The 18,196-nt window shown below is 41.8% G+C and overlaps 1 protein-coding gene across 1 annotated transcript in view; it reads right to left on the bottom strand.

Annotated features, from left to right (window-relative positions):
• The window catches only part of LOC130484764 (contactin-3-like), a 222,492-nt gene that overhangs the window by 123,668 nt on the left and 80,628 nt on the right, over positions 1–18,196 (bottom strand). Inside the window, exon 2 of the mRNA XM_056857852.1 lies at positions 15,888–15,983. Within this exon, the coding sequence (XP_056713830.1) occupies positions 15,888–15,983 (96 nt within the window). The remainder of the gene's footprint in view (positions 1–15,887; positions 15,984–18,196) is intronic.

Below are 18,196 nucleotides of genomic sequence, written 5' to 3' on the forward strand. Positions count from 1 at the left end.
CTTTTTCTTGTATTCTAATCGTAATGTGAGTTTTCAGCATTTCTATAGCAGTCATTTAGATGCAGGATAAGAGTGAACACACACACAAAGAGAGATGGAACGTGTGACCTTGCAATTCAAAAGCTCCTTGGCTGACAGGTTAAATGTTTTTTGGTGTTCTGAGAAAAGCTAGGATTTTAATGGAAAGCACTAACAAAATACACTTGCACATTTGGGTTCAACCAATAAATAGAAAGCCCATTTAGTTTCTCCATGGCTATGAAGTTATGACTGATTAGTTCCCTTTTGTCATATTTCTGGTCTAATTGTTCCAGACTAGCAATGTCACACAAAGTGTTATGACTGATCAATTTTTTTTCTTACCCTGAAAGTAATCATAAACCGAGAAACTGCTTTGGGAAGCAATATTTAAAATACTTTCCCATTAACCATACTACGTTTCAAGTGACAAATAGATCTTTTAATCACCTCCCAGCAACTTTGCATTTAATCGCTTTGAGCATTTTTTAAACAACCCTGTTGTGTCTTTTTAATAGTTGAAAGTATTACAAATTGCCTCCTGACTATAATGATTTTTAAAATGATAAAGGGAGATAACAGCTATGATAGTTCCTTAACGAAAAGAAAAAAGTATAACTTATGGGCACTGTGCTGTGTAAACTTATAAAATATACCTAAGGGTAAATATTTAACACTCTACATTAATACTTAACAGCATCTACATACAAACAAATTAAGACTTTTGTTAAAATGAATATCTCTTTTGTGAGATTCAGCACAACATGAATGGCCTCATTTAAACACACCAATAATGTGTGCTTTGAATTTTCAGCACATGATTTCTCTAGTATTGTGCTCAGAACACAAAAAAATAATGTGGTTTTGTATGCTATAGGCACAAGCTTCAAAGCTGCATATGCACTGCATATTTATAGTTTTCGCTATAGTTTTTATTTCAAGGCTATTCCCAAATGGTTCCAAAAGTATCCAACTACAGATGATAGTGGGTTAACATGTACTTTAAATGTGTTCAAACATTTATGTCTGAAGTGGGGAAGTGTTTTTTGTTTTTTTTAAAGTGGAATATGCAGGTGATGAACTAAAACTCCCTCCCCCATTCAATGTTTTATACATTTTGCTGCCAGTTTGGCTCCAGTATCGAAAAAGAGTTGGGCTGGCTTAAAAGATCTGACACACCACATCACAGTGAAGAAGCAGAAGAAGAAGGCCAACTTTCTCTCCCACTTAAGGAACAATCAAACTGGCTTACAAACATCTTCCCTTCCCCTCCCCACAACAGACACCCTGTGAGGGAGGTGGGGCTGAGAGAGTATGACTATCACCCAGCTGGTTTCATGTGGAGGAGTGAAGAAATCAACCGGTTCTCCAGATTAGAATCCACCACTCTTAACCACTACACCACACTGGGGAAGGGTACAAGATTTCTCTGTGTCTTATCTGTGTGTTCCATGTTTGTTGAATAAAAATGCTCCTCCACCCCCCGCAAGCCTGCTTTAGATGCAAATGGGTGCACATGCGTACAAATGGGTGCACATGTGTACAAATGAATTATCTACCCTATCACATTTGGTTTGACTGGTTATTTTCATTTCTATTGGGACAGAAGCCCATTACAAAATATGATGACATGTAAATGATAACAACACTTGAATCTAACTGGAAACACTTGAATCTAACTTCCTTGTCACTTTTTTAAATCCCTTTTTTTGTGCCGTAAAATCACAGCTGACTTATGATGACCCTGTAGGTTTTTCAAGGCAAGAGACATTTAGAGGTGGTTTGCCATTGCCTGCTTCAGTGTCGCGGCCCTAGTATTCCATCCAAATAGTAACCAGGGCTGACCCAGATTAGCTTCTGAGATCTGATGAGATCAGGCTAGCCTGGGGCTATCTAGGTCAGATGGGTTACTAGTCTGATCCAGTCTGATCCAGTGTGGCTGTTCTTAGATTCTTATAAATTAATCTAAATAGTTTGTGTTTCAACCATATACGTATTTGCTGTCAAGTCACAGCCAACTTATGGTGATCCCACTAAGGGGTTTTCAAGGCAAGTGTGAAGCAGAGGTGGTTTTCCATTTTTTTCCTTCCCATCCAAGCACTGACCCTGCTTAGTTTCTGAGATCCGACAAGTTCAGGCTATACCATGCCGCCTTCCCTCCATACTTCAACTTTTATTTTTTTATACAATCTCTAATGCCTTTTTAAAATATTTTGATGCATTATCTGTAAGCACAAGATGGTGGTGTATTATTTTGCTACATGTTCCTATAGATAACTCACTGTCAATCATTCACTCAAATAATATTTGTTTATGTGCACTGACTTACAAGTACTATGCTTCTTCAGAAATTTTGAAGTATGAAGTGCCGAGCAGAAGATAATATGAAAAGCAGGATGATATTGCTAACTGTTGTGATACAAACTAGCACATGGAAAAGGTGAGAAATCCACAGATGTAATGTTACTAACACCTTTACTATACAACTGTTTGTTCACCAAACTGAGGGTAGAAGAGGAAACCTTTTTTCTTCTTCCTCAAAAAACAACTTGAGGTGGAAACAGACTGGTGGGAAGGTTTGTTGAAGACCCAAAGTCTTGCCGTAGCAAGTCTCCAATATTGAAGGAAGGATCATTTGAAGAATGGAAACTTTGCTTACACCCCAATAACTTTAAAAGCCATTGAAAGTGATTTGATAGAGACATAACTTCCCAAGGCTTTTGTTTCACTGGTATCTCTGGTCAGGCAGGGTTTTTTTTTTTTTTTTAAGCACTAGGAAGACTTGCATAACTGATTAAATCAAGTTGAAACTGAAATTAGTGTACATTTTATGAGAAGTGATTCCTCTTCCAAAATTCCTTCAGTTCTCTTTTCTAGTATAAAATTAAGAAATAAGCCAGGTCATAATGGCACTCTTTTTCAAAACCCCTTCTAAGTTTCTAGACAGAATTAAACTTCTTACTTTCCCCCAGTATAGCAGAGGTTTTGTTTGTTTTTAGCAAGGGATGTACAATATGGGGAGGGAAATTTCTTTTTTCCAGAATTCACTTTTATAGATATTGTCATGGATTCCTCTCATTCGTTTTTTTCTCCTTTAAAATAGGGATTTCTATTTCATTTATCTTTTATTTATCTTCAGATAGTACATACACAACCAGTCCTTCCCTGAATTTCTCAATTGAGTGACGGCATTTCATATTTCAATATACTGGATTATTTAAATGTATTTGTGTAGATTTTGCTGTCATTTTATTGGCTTTATGTATCTTTTTTATCTCTCAAGTTTACACTACCTGGGATAAGATGGTATAAAATAATTGAAGCAAAACTTCAAGTCTATAACCTATAGGGGAAGATTGTGCATAATTCTCTAATTCACTCTAATCTCCCAGTGCTGCAGTTAATTGTTTATGAGTATCCCCCAACCTCACAGGGGTTCCTGGGGGAAGCAAAAAAAAGGCCAATATTGGCTTACATTGGAAGGCATTCACAGTTCATCAGTTCCAACCAACTGGAGCTTATTGCCTTCTAAAATCTTTTAGGATTTCAGCCTTAATGAAGAAGAGCAGGGTGATGGCAGAGAAGCTAAATGTTTTCTGTATGTCCATCTTCACTACAGAAGACACTGAACATAAACCACTTTTGTAAGTAGGGTGCCTAGAGAATTCAGCCAAAGTAGAGATAACAAGGCATAAAGTTCAAGAGCTAATTGGCAAATTAAAAATTAACAAGTTTCTACTTCCAGATGGCATATACCCAAGAAGTTCTTATAGAATTCAAATGTGAAACTGCTGATCTTCAAACAAGAAATATGCACTGTGACACTAAAATTGGCCTCCTTACAATCACATTAGAAGTCTGACTACATGAAAAATTTTGTGTTAAAAAAAAATATCCAGAGAGGAAACTGAAAATGATGAGCCCATTAGTATCTATCTAACCTAGCAGCTGTCCCAGATAAAACTGTTGAAAGCAATATGACAATTAGAACTATTTGAGGCATAGATTTTTTAAAATATACTTCATGAATAGCCCACATTTCTTGCTGAGATTCAAGGCAGATTACAAAATTCAGAAAACAATTCAATCAGACAGCATAATCCGCTTTGAGCCTTAGTAAGAAAGATGGGCTATAAACACAGTAAAAAAACTAAATAAGTCAATAAATGCAATTTGGCTTGGATTACAGAACTAGAAGATAATGCTGACCCCCCCCCCCAAAAAAAACACCTTGTTTAAGGTGTGATGGCATAATGCAGAGGACCAACCAAATTGACACAGAACTCTTCATGATATTAGATACTACCATATCCAAAAAGATAAAGGGGTGGGAAGCAGATTTTTCAAGCTACGCTGTTACAACATGATCATACAAGCATCCTGTATGAAATTCAAACAGGCACAAAGCTTACATTTATTGCTGGTGTTAAGTTACAGCACATTCTCTGGGAAGAGGCATTTTGAAGACATCCACTCTGGTAATAGGGACACCAGCAACAGACCAACCAATGCTAGAAATACAGAAACCAGCACAAGTCCAACCATGTTCCTATCAAATGACAAATGATACACGCAATTCCCTTGTTTGGTATTTGACAGGAACATAATTGGACTACGGCTGGTTTCTGCATTTTCAATCTTTAGACAAACAGCTCATGTCATCAAGATGCCCACAAAGACCTTGTCTTTGCGTGGCCCTGTTGTGTGGCTTTCATCATCCATAAAGCACTAGGCAGTGTGCCATTTGATGTAGCGATGTATGCAGCACACATGAACACATGAAGCTACCTTATACTGAATCAGACCTTTTTGGATCCATCAAGATCATTACTGTTTGTTCAGACTGGCAGAAGCTCTCCATGGTCTTAGGTAGAGGTCGTTCACATCATCGATATTACCTGAGCCCTTTAACTGGAGACTCAGGAATTGAACCTGGGACCATCTATATGCCATGCAAATTTTCTTCCACTAAGCCAAAGCCCCAGTAACATTGGTAACAAAATCCTAGTGTCAAATACACAGTGATGATAATTGAAATGGTGGTGATTATCCCCAAAATAGATCTTGGGGATATAACTGAGGAGATGAAACTGCTCCACTATTGTGCGGTGGGAGTAAAAAAATAAAACAAATTTCATACCAGGAACTATTATGAAAAAGACTAGGGGGAAATCAGATTGCTGGTACTATAATGCCTTTACTTATATTTATGAGAATGGAATGGACACATTTAAAACATTACAGTTCAAGTCATGTATTTGAAAAGGGTGGATTAAAAAAATAGAAACTGTCAACCAAGTTGGTCAATTCGGGTGCAAATTTGCACCCCATAGCTTTTCCTGAAATTTCACAAAGAAAGGATTCTTTCTTTGTCACATTGCTGAGTTATGCCTAAATGATTTTTTTCCAATTCCAAGATTTATTTATTTATTTTGCAAATTTTAGGCACAGCTAGGGGGTGCAAATTTGCATCTGAACTGCCCAACCGGTTCACGGACATATTGGGTAACAAATGCATCCTCCAAGATAATAAATTCTATAGACAATATATTATCTTTTATAAAAGATTCTTAGATGATATCTTTATGATTTGGGAGGGAAAAACAGTGTTGCTTACCTGTAACTGTTGTTCGTTGAGTGGTCTTTTGTGCAGGCACACATGGGCCAGCCATGGAGAAGATTAGAAAGCTTTTTGGAAGAGTAGGCTCCCTTGGAGCGCTCCCCTCCCCCCATCCGTGACCAAGCCTTAACGGCTTTTCCCGCCCAGGGGTCACATGACCAGGGGGTGGGGAGCACTCTTCCCTCAGTTCTTCTATTGCCGCCACGGGGAGTACACTCTTTTACGGTGCCAGCCCACAGCAGGGAAGGAGGGAGGGATGTGTGCCTGCACAGAAGACCACTCAACAAACAACAGTTACAGGTAAGCAACACTGTTTTTTGTTTCCGTGGCTTCTGTGCAGTCTCACATGGGAGAATAGCAAGCTCACTTACTGTGGAGGTGGGTGTGTGATGGTCAACGAAATAACGAGTTCAACACTGCTTTCCCCACAGCCGCATCAGCTCTTGAATCGATGTCCACGGCATAGTGTTGGATGAAAGTCATCGGCGTGGACCACATCGCAGCTTTGCAGATCTCCGTGATGTCACCCATCGAGCTGAAAGCTGCTGATGCCACTTGGGACCTAGTGGAGTGTGCATGCAGGCGAAGAGGGCACTCTACCCCTGCTGATTGGTATGCCAATCTGATGGCAGAAACTACCCACCGTGAAAGGGTCTGAGTGGAAACTACCTTCCCTTTATTTGGGCCGCTAAAACAAATAAACAGGTTATTATCCCGTCTAAAGGGTTTTGTTCTTTGTAAGTAAAAAAGCAGTGCTCTGCGTACATCTAGTGAATGGAGCGGTCTCTCAGCTGGAGAGTCTGGGTTGAGAAAAAACACAGGTAATGTGATGTCCTGCGAAAGGTGGAATTTTGACACAACCTTAGGGAGGTAAGACTAACTTGGACGAAGGACTACCCTATTAGGAAAAAACTTAGTGAAGGGAGGATCCGCTCTCAGGGCCCTGAGATCACCGACTCTCCTAGACGATGTGATAGCTACCAAGAACGCCGTCTTGTAGGACACTAGTTGAAGTTCGCCTGAAGCCATAGGCTCAAAGGGCTTTGAAGTAAGGTGGGAAAGGAATAGGGAAAGACTCTACTGGTGAATTGGAACTTTAACCTGAGGGAATACATTGTCCAGTCCCTTAAGGAATTTTTTACATAATTTATTGGAAAATAAAGAAGCAGAATCCACACCATCGTGGTAAGCTGAGATAACTGCCAGGTGACACTTTAACGAAGAATTAGATAAGCTATCATCCTTCAAGGACAAAAGGTAGTCAAAAACAACAGGTAATGTACACCTTTGTGGCTGTATCCCTTTCGTCCCAGCCCATTTAGAAAACCTTGCCCATTTGAGAGCATACACCCTCCTGGTGGAAGGCTTGCAGGAGGAAAGGAGAATGTGGGCTACCCTATCCGACCATGCGGTCACCCTGTGATCCTCCAAGCTACAAGGTGGAGTGATGTGGGGTTGTGATGTAGTACTGGACCCCTCTGTAGCAGGTAGGGTGTGTGTGGAACTCCATGTACCTACATTGTGACATGCCCCAGAGGGTGGCAAACCATGGTCTCTTTGGCCAAAAAGGAGTTATCAAGATCATGTGTGCCCTGTCTTGAAGCGCCTTTCCTATTACTCTGTGAATCAGGGGGATTGGTGGAAAAGCGTACAGTAACCTTCCTATCCATGGGATCTGAAAGGTGTCCCCCAGGGAACCGACTTCTGTTGCTGCCCATGAGCAGAATAGTCGACACCTCGCATTCTCCGCTGAGGCGAAGAGGTCTACTGCTGGCCAGCCCCACTCTAGGAAAATAGGTTGAAGAAAAGAGAGGATAGTCTCTTACCCTGAGGGTCAACATTCATCCTAAAGGATCTTAACCAATTTTGCAGGGGCCTCATGCGGAGCCTCGCAAAGGGAACCACGGCCGTGGTTGAAGACATTAATCCTAGAAGCTTCTGTATTGTGACAGCCTTCTGAAACCTTTGAAGTGTAAAGAATCTAACCAGTTTCTGGATGGATCTAACTCTGGGCAGAGGTAGAAAAGAGGCATGTGGCTCGGCCTGAAGGACAGCACCTATGAAGTCTATAGTCCTCACAGGGACTAGGCGTGACTTCTGGAAATTGATCACCAACCCCAATTCTGTAAGGGTAGAGGTAGTTTTTTCTACTGACTGTGTTAATTCCTGGTGGGAACTGGCCACTAGCAGCCAGTCATCAAGGTACGGGAAAATGCAACATCCCTGTAATGTTAGGTAGCCTACCACTTCAGCCATAACCTTGGTAAACACATGTGGAGCTGAAGACAACCCAAAAGGTAACACAGTGTATTCGTAAGCAATTCCTGCACACCAAAAACGCAAATATTTTCTACATTCCTCATGAATGGCGATGAGGAAGTATGCGTCTTTGAGGTCTAATACGGCGAACCACAGGGGTCCTGAGAGTAGGGGTAAAATCTGTGGTAAAGGGGCATTCTGAATTTCCTAACCCTTATGAATTTGTTCAGTGCCCTCAGGTCCAAGATGGGCCTCTTTCCTCCTCCCTTCTTGCCAATCAAGAAGTACCTGGAGTAGAAACCATTGGGAACCTCAGTGGGCGGGACAGTTCGAATTGCCCCCTTTTATAAAAGAGAATGGACTTCGTCCAGCAGTTCCTGTGGGACAAACTCTGTGTCTAAATGCTGGGTGTGAGGCCTATACACAGGGACAGAGAGAAATTCAATGAAATAACCATTTTGTACTATACTCAATACCCAGGAGTCATGAGAAATTTGTAACCATTTACTGAAAAAATGACAGAGGCATTCACCAAACATGGCAACAGTAGAACCAATAGCCAGTTATGCCGAACCTTTTTTGTTCGTTTAGTCCTGGGAAAATAACCCCCTTTTCTGCCCTTTCCCTTAGGGGTGTACCTTTTTCCCTGTTGGGGATTGGTTTGGTAACGGGGTTGAGATTGGGGCTGCTGATAGCCCCAGGACTGAGTTCTATTGAACTTGGTTGGGTAGTAGGTCTGAGGCTGTTTGTTATATGATCGAGGCTTATATGAGGGGCCAGACTGGTGGGTGACACCTAGGGACTTAGCAGTCAGCTTTTGTTTTCTGAGGTTGTGAAGAACCTCATCCGTTTGATCGCAGAAAAGAGCTTTGGCATCAAACGGCATATCTTCGATGCGGGCTCTAACATCTGGTGTGAGAAAGGATGCCCTCAACCAGGAATGGCGTCTGAGGACCACTCTGGAGGCAATGGACCGACCTGAGCAGTCTGCCATGTGTCTAGAGGCAGCTATTTGGTTTTTGCCTAGTTTTTGCCCTCCAATTGGATGGACTTCAGAACAGCCCTCTTGTCCTCAGGCAGTGAGTCTAGGACTTCAGATGCCCTGTCCCATAGGGACATTTGGTACCGGCCCATGAGGGCATTAAAATTGGCAATACGAATGCCTAAAGCAGCAGAGGAATAAAGTTTGCACCCTAGACAATCGAGTTTATGCCCCTCCTTATCCAGGGGGGCAGTGTGGGAACCAGATTTATATTTGGCAGCCAAAACCTCGGTGATAATAGAGTTGGGTGGCAGATGTTTATACAGGAACTGGCATTCTTCCTCATCAATTTTATATAAATTTTCGATCTTTTTAATGGAGGCTATCACCGAGGCAGGCTTGTGCCACGAAGCCATAGCCACTTTTTTTATCCCTTGCACCATAGGCAATTTAGCCGGCCCCGCATTAGGGCTATAAAGCACCCCCATAATGGGGTCAGAGGATCTGGGATCAGACTGTATAGTCATTAAACCCAAAGCATTGGCCATACGGAGCAAGAGCTCCGAAAAAAACTTTAAGTAGGGGATATGGGGGTTGGGTCCCCCACCGTATCCTCCCGGGAGGCGAGAGAAGTGTCCTCTGAACCCTGTTCTGAAGCGCGATCTGCTTCATCGCTAACGTCCTCGTCGTTGAGGACTTTCCTGGCTGTCGATGCTGAAGCTCGAGTCTTTCTGGAGTCGGCCGCTCTCGACGTCGACGGGATGGGGTCTTCTCTTCCCAAATCAGGCCTGGGCTGGATCTGGTCCTCTCGGCGGCACTGAAGATCGACGTCGGGCAGCGGTGGAGAAGCTCTCGGTCTCGAGCCCGACTGGCCGGATGCCCCTTCGGACTGAAAGTAGTCGGCATCGACATGACGTCAATGGTAGTTGACGTCGACATGATGGCAATAGTCGCCATATGCATACGGATGGCCTCCGTAAGGGAACGGCGGGTACCATGGCGGAGGGCAGAAACCCCACGGACTCCAGTCCTGGAAGTGGGGGCGATATTCCATGTGGCAGACCTCACTATCGGGTAGGTCCTCCAGGTCCGAAGCCAGGATCTCCGGTACCTCCATGGCGTCTTCTTCCGAAGACGACAAATCGACCTCCAACCCCAGTGGCGAAGAGGTGCGAGGACGCCTTAAGGCAGGTGCTGCAGCATTCTGCAGGCGCTTGTGAGTGCTATGGCCCCGCTCACTAGGAGACACATGTCGGGGAGACTTCGATCTGTTTCTGGGAGATTCGGAGCCTCTCCTGGATGGCGCTCTATGTCTAGGCGACGAACCCGCCGTCGGTGGCAGTGATCGTGAGGCTGCCTCCCTCCGCATCTCCTTCGACGTCGAGATCGGAGTCGACAGAGGGCCAGTCGAGGTTGACGCAGTCGGCGCTGTGCGTGCCGAGGTCTCCCCCGTAGACCCCGCTCGCTTCGACTTGGGGGAAGAGAGATGTTTTCTCTTCTCCTTGTGTTTCTTCACAGGCGGTTCCGACGAAGACCTAGACCCCCTAGGTGTCTCCTTAGGTCTCTTTGATGTTGAAGGGACCTCAGAAAACTTCCCATTATCGGGGCAGAAAGCCTTCTCATAAAAGGCCGCTTAAGTTTTTTGGAGCGATCTCGGCGGCACTTGTCGGTGAATAAAAAGCAGGGTCTACAGGAGGCTACAATATGGCCCTCTCCTAAACAAAGGAGACAGTCGTGGTGTTCATAAGACAAGGCCACCTTTAGGCAGCAAGGACGGCATTTTTTAAAAAGAGCCATGTCCATAAAGAGAAAATCACTCTTCCGGAAAAAGTCTATCCCAAAGCGGTAAGAGGGGGAAAAAAATGTTTTACCTCAGACAACCGCAGGGAAAAACTTCGAAATCTCTGTTCTCTCCGTGGCGGCAGAATGAGAACTGAGGGAAGAGTGCTCCCCTGGTCATGTGACCCCTGGGCGGGAAAAGCCATTAAGGCTTGGTCACGGATGGGGGGAGGGGAGCGCTCCAAGGGAGCCTACTCTTCCAAAAGCTTTCTAATCTTCTCTGTGGCTGCCCTGCGCCTGCGCAATCCCATGTGGGACTGCACAGAAGCCACGAAAATGAACTAAAAAATCTCTTATTTGATAAATCTAAGGTGCATTTTTTGATGTGGAAATCAGAATAATTGGTGCTAGCTTGCAGACAGATGTCTAAAGAAAGCCCACAGATGCTAATTCCTATTTAGCAGGAGATAGTTTCTACTCATATATTACCATATTCTCAATTATTAAGATTAAAAAGGAATTGCAGTACAGATGTTGACTTTCATAGACAAGCTGAGATTCTGATGAACCAACCTGCAGGAAGGGGTTACTCTTTAAGAATATTAAAACGATCATGGTACAGGAGCAACGATACAGGTTTATTCCAAGATGTGTCTTTAATAATTGTGTCTTGTATTTATGACCACTGAGGAAGGCCCAATAGCCTCAGACATGTATGGTCCTGTAAGGTCATTTATAGTGAGTGTATCATCAACATTGTTTGAGATCTTTGTAACAGATTATATTGATTTTTTTTAATATGTAGCATGTATTCCAGGCCCTGTGTTTTTATAAACTCATTTTGTATACCATATAATAAACATAATTATTTTGTTATAGATTTTATAGTTTCCAGCTCAACCTTTGAGGCTCTGGACTAGTCACAAGGAAACACAATTTGGATCAAAAGTAACTTTAATCAGTTATTCCTTTAAAGTAATAAAACTGAGCACTAGGATAGTGCAAAAGTGATTTTTATTGCAAAAAATAAATTGCTACTGAGCTTTTGCTATTGAACAGTTCAGCCTTGCTGTTTTGTAGTACTATTATTGAACTTGTCTTTGTTATTCTTTGGTTAGGTCAATAATGTTACTTTCTGAATATGTATCTGTGTCTCCGATCTTACATCTTTTATTGCCTGAGAAACTTGTTAAGCCAAAATGGGAATATAGTTAAACTATGCAAATGGAGGAGAAGAGAATTATTAAACTCAAAAGATCCCCTGGAATCCATGTCTTGATTTATATATGTGCATACACTGACATGGGGACCAATTTGGGCAGCACTGTAGTGGCTGAAGTGTTGAGGGTTAAATCTGGAAGACTCTGGTTCAAATCCCTGCTCAGGTCTGACTCTGACTGGGTAAACTTAGTTCAATTGTACTCTTTCCACCCAACCTACCTCACAGGATTACTGTGAGAATAAAATGTAGGAGGGAAGAACCATATAAGCCACTCTAAGGGAGGAATAAAATAATAGAAAGATAGAAGCTTATTGTTTATCTGGGACATCTGGGTGATAACTGTTAAAAGCAGGATTCTGGATCCATAGGGTTGCCAGGTCTCTCTTTGCAACCGGCAAGAGATTTTGGGGGCGGAGCCTGAAGAGGGCGGGGTTTTGGGAGGGGAGGGACTTCAATGCCATACAGTTCAATTGCCAAAGTAGCCATTTTCCTCCAGGTGATCTGATCTCTATCGGCTGGAGATCAGTTGAATTAGCAGGCGATCTCCTGCTACTACCTGGCAGTTGGCAACCCTTTGGATCCAACAAGATTTTTGTTTTTGTACCGGAGTGGGGGGGGTGACAAATAGAAGACATTATAAGATACAAAACATGTTCCATTACTTACAGGTGCATATGCCAAGTCCTTTGTTATGATATTCAGTATTTCATATTACAAGGATTAAAAAACATAATTATGCATAAATAGATGTAAGTGTATCCTTAACATAAGGAAGAAAAAAAGTCAAACTAGGATCTGTTATTGAGAATCTTAACAAAAATGAATATATTTTCATGTACTTCGTGAGGAAAAAAAGAGAACAGCTTGCATGCTTATGCCATTTATCAACCATATCATCGTAAAGCTCACCAATGCAATCCTAGATTTGTTTGTGCTGAGAATCCTTTGGTACCAGTGTACAAGAATTCATGAGTCAGAAGGAAATATTATATTATAGAAAATGACACTGGAGTGAAGAAGAAGAAGAGTTGGTTTTTATATGCCGACTTTCTCTACCACTTAAGGCAGAATCAAACCGGCTTACAATCACCTTCCCTTCCCCTCCCCTCCCCATAACAGACACCCTGTGAGGTAGGTGGGGCTGAGAAAGCTCTAACAGAGCTGTAACTTGCCCAAGGTCACCCAGCAGGCTTCGTGTGGAGGAGTGGGGAAACAAATCCAGTTCACCAGATTAGCCTCTGCCACTAATGTGGAGGAGTGGGGAATCAAACCCGGTTCTCCAGATCAGTCTCCACCGCTCCAAACCACCGCTCTTAACCACTACACCACGATGAATGACCCTTTGCCAATTTTCCATTAAGCTGACATTCACAAGAAAACCTATGTGTGTTCTTTAACCTAGTGAAAAATCTTCCTGCGCGACAACGGCAGCTTCCTTGCACAACTTATTTTCCTGGTTTTTAGATCTGCTACTTTACAAATAACAAAAGTGTGGTTAAGTGCTGAAGCTGTCAATAACATAATTTGTGGGCACTGAAATAACACCAAGAGCAAATGTTTGAGCCTTTACACTATAGTAACATAAAACACAGTCCGTTTCCTCCTTAGTGGGATATGTGGAGAAAGATCACTCGAACAACCCTGGCACTGTACAAATCGAATGGACATTGCACCTATATCACAGGTGAGCCAAGAAAAACACACATAATCCTCAAGAATACATACACAGCTAACCTCTGGTGTTCAAGAAAACTGATGAATTCATGTTTGCTATTTAACTCCCAAATGGCAAACATTATTTTAAGCATCCAAATAAATATTTTATTTGTTTTCTAACATATAAGACAAATGGCAGCAGTGCAGATAATCGATAATTAGTTTGTGCACTTTTTCCTCTGGCACTTACATACCACGTCAGCACAGCGCCATGGGCCACAACAAGCAGAACCTTTAGTAGGCATTACTATACACATTCTACATTTTTTTGTGGCCTGTTTCAATTGCAAAGAGGAAAGTTCCAGCAGCTTGCTCTCCTTCCCTACTCTGCCGGATACAAAATAGAAACAGATATCCAGTGCCCAGCAACTAATCAGTATGTGATGACAAAGAGAGGCAGTCTCAACATGTAACGGTCCATTCACAGACTTCAGTAAGTAAAGGAATGGGTAGCTTTTCCCAAAAGATAAACAAGAAATGCAGAAGACTCATCAAAAACCCAGTTATGTACAGCTAACCCTATTATAGGCAAGTTGCCTCCACATTAAGAGTTATCAGGAATTTTCATGGACAGAGACATTTCCAGCAATCAAGTTCACACAATGTGATACTTAGAGCTTCACAGACACAATTTGTAGAAATTAGAATAAGAGGAAGATTATGAATATATCTTTGTTACGGGCTGCATTTTTGACTAGGGGACTTAAATAATCTGCAATGAGAATAACATTAATAGGATTATGATGTGCTTAGCTAAGGATCTAATGTTAATAGTCAGTGCCCAAGTAAGAAAATGGTTTTTTTTTTAAAAAGAAAAGAAAATACATAAACTTAGCAAAAGGAAAGTCTATAGAATGCTGATATACTGAGTTCCGAGAACCAACTAACTCAGGTGCCTCAACTCATGGGATTATTTTACCAGTCAATTGACCACAGGGAAACACTGCCAAATATTTCCTAAAACTAAGAATTCTCAGTCAGGGGCAGATGCCATATCTCCTAGAGCTAGAGTGGTTTAGTAGTTACAGTGCAAGACTTGGATCTGGGAGACCAAGGTCTGTATCCTCACTTGGACATGGAAGCTTACTGGGTGAACTTGGTCCCCAGTCACTATATCTAACTTGTCTCGTGGGATGTTTCCATGATAATAAAACTGAGAAGGGAGAATGATGCTGTAAGTTGCTTTGGGTCCACATTGGCAGAAAGGCATGTATAAATACTGAAACAAATTAATATCTAAATAAACTGTAGGCATCTCCAAACTGTAATTAGCATAACTGCCTTTAAAGACCGTTTTTAAATATTTATTGTTATTTTGCATCATGTCTGTAGGCCAAGGGCCCCCAATGTGATGCCCATGGGTGCCATGGTGCCTGCTGAATGCTTTCCTGGCTCCCACCAACTGTTTTCAGAAAGCGGGTGGGCCAGGTGGGGCTTTTGTACAGTGAAGCTTCTGATTGGCTGTGCAGATTGTTTTTAAAAAAAAAATTGCAGCAGCTGTCATGACAACACAGGATTTCTAATGTGTGACTAAAAGGAAGCTGTGGCAGCCATTTTGTGGCTGGCTCCGCCTCTTGAAGCAACCAATTCGTGACAGCCTTTTTTGTGGCTGCACCCACCACATTGTGCCAGAATCCCAAATATTGAGGACCCCCGTGGTAGCCTGACATTAGTGTTCCAAGATAAGCAGTTCAGGGAATAATTCCAATTTAGAGAAGATGCCTTCCCTAAGATTCTTAGAAGCAGTGGCAATTTTCCACATTTAAAAAGTTAATATAATTATTTCTCAGAAAGTTAACTAATTTATTTTTGAAATTAGCGGTATGAAAACTGAAAACGATTGAAATGAATTTGTTCTAACATTTAATGCTTTAGAAACAGTTGAAATAATTGTGTCCACAATAGCAGACACAATATTTGTCAACTGATTGGTGAAACAGCCCACTTTAACTACAAAACTTGTCTAACATGGATAAATGTTTCTGAAGAAATTCCTTACCTGCATTCTCAAAGGTGGGGAAAAAACCCCAATCTTGTATACATATATTTCAGTTCTAGGGGTCTGTAATGTCTTTATTTTAATGGAAAGATTTCTAAAACAGAGAAATCATGGTTTCATTTTCCTGCCTCATTTAGGGTTTAGGATAACCTGTAGAGATCTATGTTCATTGATATTCTAACCTCATCAGAAGTAGGGATAAGATTTCATCAAACTGAATGTGCAGCCTAGTTCTATCCATCATTTTTACTGACAACAGAATAGATTAGTGATAATTCCAAACATTTCTTACCTCCAGACTGAGTTGGTGGCCCACACAGCAGAACAACCCCTTGTCCTTCTCGTACTGACACAGTGCTTCTCATTTTTGTCTTTAAGTTTTCGAGATCTATTTTCCCCCAAGAGATATTAAAACAAGCAAGTTAGTGAACAGACTGCAGTAGAACAACAAGCATGCAATTCTAATACTGTCAATCATAAATTCAGCAGATTACTACAATTGTGCCACTCATTAACTTCAATGTGAAGTTATTCATATGATAGGGGACCAATTTTGTATTAATTTTAGCAACAGAACTTAGACAAAAAAAAACCCACGGTATTTCTTCAAGAACGTAATTACCACCATACTTAAATGACACAGAAATAAATCAAGTCAGGCGGTACGAATAGAAGGCTACAGAAAACGTTTAAACTGAATATTTTCAAATTGTTTAGAGAGTGACTGCATTGTTTAGAGAGTGACTCTGCATAAAGAGCTGAACTTATAACAGAGAAGTCAGCAGCTAAGTTCAGATATAGTAATGTATTTATATACAATATTTAGATGCCTGTCCTTTTCCTGTGCATCTTATAACCCAAGGTGACAAAACATAAAAACAATGTTATAAAGAAAGCATTAAAACAATAGATATAACTTTAAAAACACCTTATGTCTCAAACCAGCAAGGTATTCACCATTTGCTCAGGATGTCCCGAAAGCTGCCCAGAATAAGTCTGTTTTGCAGGCTTACCAGAAATCCATTAGGATAGGTGCCTCCTGACCTCTTCTGGGATGCTGCTCCAGAGGTATGGGCGAGCGAGCCCCATGCAGAGCATATTACAGTAATCTAGCCAAGAGATTACTGACATATGGGTCAGCATGGCCTGATAATGCACCTGAAAATAGGGAACAAGCTTCCTAACTAGATATAGCTGGGGGGGGGGGAGTATTTTTGGTGGGGATGGACACCTATTTCTCCAACAGGAGAGTAGTATTCAGCAAGACTCCCAAACTCTTATCAGAGTCTTTCAGCTAAAGCTGCACACCATCAGTGATAGGAAGCACAATCCTATTTAAAGCAGTGTCCCTTCTAGCTAGCTTGTTCACCTTCAGCCACTTGACCACTGCATTCAAACACTCGACTAAGGCAGAGACAGCAATAGCCAGTGCCTCATTCATAGTACTATATAGCTGAGTGTCATCAGTATATTGATGACAACCTACTCCAGATCTACTGATAATCTTATTAGGGGGCCTTATGTAGATATTAAACAACATGGGAGATAGCATAGAGTTTTGTGGCATCCCCATATCAGCTGTCAAGGGGATAATTCAGCATCTTCCAGGAGTATCACATGGTCCACTGTATCAAAAGCTGCTGACAGATCCAACACCAATAACAGAGATGCATTCCATTTGTCCATTTGATGACTGAGATTACCCACATGAACCCTCTAAAGCCACCTAGGCCTGAAACCAGACTGATAAAGGGCAAATGTCTCATCCATGTATTTCTGGTGTTGCTCTGCTACTACCCATTCAATAACGTTTCCCATCATGGGAAAATTTGAGACAGGTCTATAAGTGGCTAAGACTTGCTTATCTAAAGATACCATGAGTAAAGGTTTGATAACTGGTTTCTGAATCTTGTGGTTTCTGATGTCAGACTCATGTCCATTTAATCTTTTGTCACAGGGACTGGCCTGTTTGTCCAATGTAGAGGGTGGAAAGGCATTGCTGGCATGTGATGGCATAAATCACGTTAGAAGATGAACAGGAGTATGAAGCTGAGATAGTATGGCTGATGTTGTTGGGCCCAGTGATGGTGTTGCTAGGATCTATAGGAGAGCAAAGTTGGCACCTTGATTTGTTTCAGGCCTTGGTACCATTATACTGTTAAGCAGTTTATCGTTGCGGGTATGAAGTTGTTTTAGGTTAGCAGGCTGTCTGTAAGCAAGAAAGGGTCACCCCCCCAGTGCTTTAGCAAGGGAAGTGTCACAGTCCAGAATTGGTTGTAGGTTGTTAATAATATGTTGGACTGGCTTGAGTTATTAGCAATATGTAACCACCAGAGGCATTCTATTGTCATTTTCTTTGGGCTTGTCTTATAGCAGGCTGTGCCTGGGTATCATTCTGCCCTTTCCAATCATCTTCATTACCATAGCAGCAGGATACTGCAGTTGTAAAAATGTTTACTGTAGGTCCTTCAAGTGAGTATCTCTGTCTGAGGGATTAGAGCAATGCAACTATAGCATAGGGCTTGGCAGTAGACAAAGCACTCTTTGATATGGTTGGGATGGTAGCTGGAGGCATGTAGATAGGTTTGTCAATCTGTCGGT

This window comes from Euleptes europaea, chromosome 1 (assembly GCF_029931775.1).
Source record: "Euleptes europaea isolate rEulEur1 chromosome 1, rEulEur1.hap1, whole genome shotgun sequence".
Lineage (NCBI taxonomy): Eukaryota > Metazoa > Chordata > Lepidosauria > Squamata > Sphaerodactylidae > Euleptes > Euleptes europaea.